Here is a 3,621-nt window from a genome sequence, read left to right as displayed (position 1 = left end):
TGACCAAATCTCTTTCACAAGCTCATTAGAGAGCTTTGAGTTCAAAGTGGACTCGACTTTGGTGCCACTTGCACCCAACGAAAATCAGCTTTAGAAGGAACAACAGGTTTTTCCCTTGTCCTTTTTAGACACAGATTCCCTCAGGATCATCCTAAACGTTTTAATAATTGTACTTGTTCTGCCAAATTAAATATCATATGCCTATTGACAACCAAGAATTTTCGACGGACCCAAAAAGTCCTCTAAAAAAATCTTATTTGTGATGGTAAAATAAAACCCTTCCAAATATTTGCTAAAATGTGAAATATTTGTGATTTATTGATGGATACGTTTTCAAGGCGTTGGACCGTTGGTAGTTGGGTTTTGGTTAGTGGAGCTTTTGGTACTCGTGTCACAGCTCCTCGTCCCTTTAGAAACAGAGAAAGAAGATTCTTGAACCATCTCAATCTGGAAAGTTGAAAGACAAACAAAAGCTCTCACTCTCAGGCTCTTATCTTAGGTGAGCTTATGATTTTTCTTTCACGCACACTGTGATCGGTGATATGGCACATATACCCATATGCTGAGAATTCAAGATAAACGCAAATTCACATTATCAAAGATGTAAATATGTAATCCATACAACATACTATGGTGCATAAATAGCCCATGGAATTTTAGAAATCCTTACCATCCAAACAAAGACTTGAAATTTATAGATTTCAAATCTATTAATTTAAAATCCAATCGCAACAACTACTAAACAAAATTCTCATCTGCTAGTGCTAGTTCTTAGATAAAGAAAAGGTGTACACACATTTTTTCATCAGGGCTAGGGGATGGAAGTACCCCTGTTAGACACAAAGGGAGGTAGAGGACTCTTCTGCGGCAATGGAGCAGTGTTGACAGAGGGAGGCAGAGGACTCATCTGTGGTGTGCCTAGCAATGGAGCAGGGTTGGGACTCGTTGTAGTTGAAGGAGGGATGATATGAGTGCTCGGATTGGGTGCAGAAACATGATAAGCATCATGCAGCATAGAGGGATGTGGAGGATTCTTTGTTTGTGTCATTGCTGAACTGGGAATGTAGGTGCCTGGACTGGGTGCTGATGGAGGCACCGGAACATGAGGAGCCGAATCCAGTCCACCTAGTAAAGAAGAGACATTAATTTGATCACTGGCTAAGGCCTTTTGGCTGAGAGGATTGGGCACTGGCACAAATGTTGGAGGGACTTGGTCTTGGTTTCTCTTCATTGGATTTTGGAGGATTTTTCTTGCCTCATAAGAAGGCAAGCTAGTAAGCAAAAGTGCCATTGCGGCTAGGAGAAGCATTTCTAGAAAGAGAGACGGTAACATATTTACAAGTAAAGAGAGAGGGTTCTGAAATTTTTGATGATCAATGTGAGAGAGAATCTGGTTTTATTTATACAAGAAAATTTTTACAAGGGTTAAAAGATGGCAATCTTTTAACCAAACCAATTACACTGAAGCTTGTTTACACATTAACACAGAGGAGTTCATTTTGTCCACCGGCTTTTTATGCAAGATTTTAAACTCTTATGGCATGGCATGGCATTTTCATGTTATATTTAGTTGAATTCTACTTTTAATTTAAGCCCTGCCAAACGAGCAACTAGTCTATCAATCGGTCATCCCTGAAAAGTGAACGTGACTAATGATGGCTCTCTCTCTTACTGTTTTCATTCCAGAAATTTTTATATATATATATATATAGGAATTTGCTAATTACTTCCTTTAAAAAAAAAAAAAACTTAGGTCAATTGATTACATCGCAAAATTTTTCTTTGTGCATTTTTACGCTACAAAGCAACTGATATTACTTTCTCAAAAAAAGAAAAAAAAAAAGAAAAAAAAAAGCAACTGATATTACCCCAATCCATTAATTAAAAATAACTAACCATTTTTTGGTACTAAAAGTTATTTTTAGTCGGACTTATATTTTTGTCCTAGGTCACTGGAATGCAACTTCTAAAACATCTTTTATATCTCTAATATCATTGGAAAGAGGGACCGACCTCAGTCAATGCCTTTTGTAACAAAATAGAAATGAAGGAAGAAAAGATGTGTGAACACACAGAAAGAAAAGAGAGAGAAATTGAGAGAAAAGATAAGAAACTTTCTCTAATTCTTTGTATTGAATGAATCTGTACACTTATCAAGCTTATATACATCTCTGAATCTAAATACCCAAAACAGAGTGCAACGGAATAACAGAAGAATAATAGAAAAATAAGGGAGCTAAGAGAGTTAGTTACAAACACGTGCAGGAGTTAGTTACAGCACACGTGTGATATAATCTGAGTTAAATACAACTAAGACTACATGCCGTTTAACTGCTCTTCTAAGTAGACTTTGCAGCTTAGCTTGTTTGTGGTGTCGTTTTACTCTTCTTCTTATTCTTCTTATTCTCTGATCCTTTCTTCTTAATTGTCTGATACCTTTTTCTTGGGAAAACTCAAAAACCTCACAATTAAGCACAATCACAATTACTAGCAATTTAGCATTGCCACTTTTCTTCTCCCAAAAAAAAAAAAAAAAAAAAAAAACCCTATTAGCATTGCCACTTATTGAGGGAAATTTATGAAGACTGTATATAGATGCCGAAAGGTAATGATTTAATAACTACTAGGGAATAAAAAAGAAGGAAAACAAAAGGGAAAAGTTTCAAAATTCATTAAAAGAGATAGTTATTAAGACATACACTCTCTCTACATGAATGTTTTGTTTGTTTTTTTGTCAAAACCTTGAAAAAGTATGTAAACCCCTTTTAAAAAATGACCCTTGAAATCTTTTCTTTCTTTTTTTTTAAAAATTTTTTAAAGTAAATAATTCCATTCAAGCCACTATTGGGCAAACCAAAAAGGGAATAACTTGTGTCCAGTAGTTAGTTGCTACTGGACACGTTAGGATACGAACATGTGTCTGCATCGCAACGTGTCCAATGACACCGGACACAAACTCCCCCCCAACCAAAAAAACCCTTGCCATGCCTCACATCACAAGTCACAACAAAATCACCAAGCATGATTCTTTGAGATAGATATCATTCCAACAGGATTACACAAAACTACCCACAGCCCAATAAGTAGGAGAGAGAATGTTGCATATATAGGTCAAAACTTAAAACCTAGAAAAAACCAAAATAAACAAAACAAAAAAGGACCCACCAACAGATTCTGCGTTCCCAAACGAACAACTAGTCCATCAATTGGTCATGTTTGGTTCAATATGAATTTCTATGACAACCTTTTTCTATGCTGAGAATTGAGAATATTATATATATGACATTTTAATGAAAACATCTTCAATTCGTTTGCTCTATCTACTGTTCTACTCCAGCACCAATTATAGTCACAATCCGATCTACTTGCGGTACCGAGGGAACTGAAAAACCAAAGCGTTGGAATCAATATTTCTACTTTGCAAGTGAGTATTTGGACTAATTATAATAATTCTCCTATCCAGTTGTCTCCTGACCTATGCGAGCATGTCAAATTTACCAAACTTATTTTCTTCTTGTGAATATTATTCCCTTCTTTTTAAAAGTAATTCATCTTTTTAAAAGTACGTTATTCATCTTTTTAAAAGTAATTCAGCATTCCCTTCTTTCTAAATCCATCTCT

General features: G+C 35.5%; 1 protein-coding gene across 1 annotated transcript; it reads right to left on the bottom strand.

Annotated features, from left to right (window-relative positions):
* Positions 1 to 811: 811 nt before the first annotated feature.
* Positions 812 to 1,291, bottom strand: LOC126703844 (vegetative cell wall protein gp1-like). The gene has a single exon (XM_050402912.1). It carries the CDS (start codon positions 1,289 to 1,291, stop codon positions 812 to 814), a length of 480 nt encoding a protein of 159 aa, XP_050258869.1.
* Between the last annotated feature and the right edge of the window lie 2,330 nt (positions 1,292 to 3,621).

This window comes from Quercus robur, chromosome 10 (assembly GCF_932294415.1).
Source record: "Quercus robur chromosome 10, dhQueRobu3.1, whole genome shotgun sequence".
NCBI lineage: Eukaryota > Viridiplantae > Streptophyta > Magnoliopsida > Fagales > Fagaceae > Quercus > Quercus robur.
Note: the sequence above shows the minus strand (reverse complement) of the source record. Positions and strands in the feature narration are given on the sequence as shown.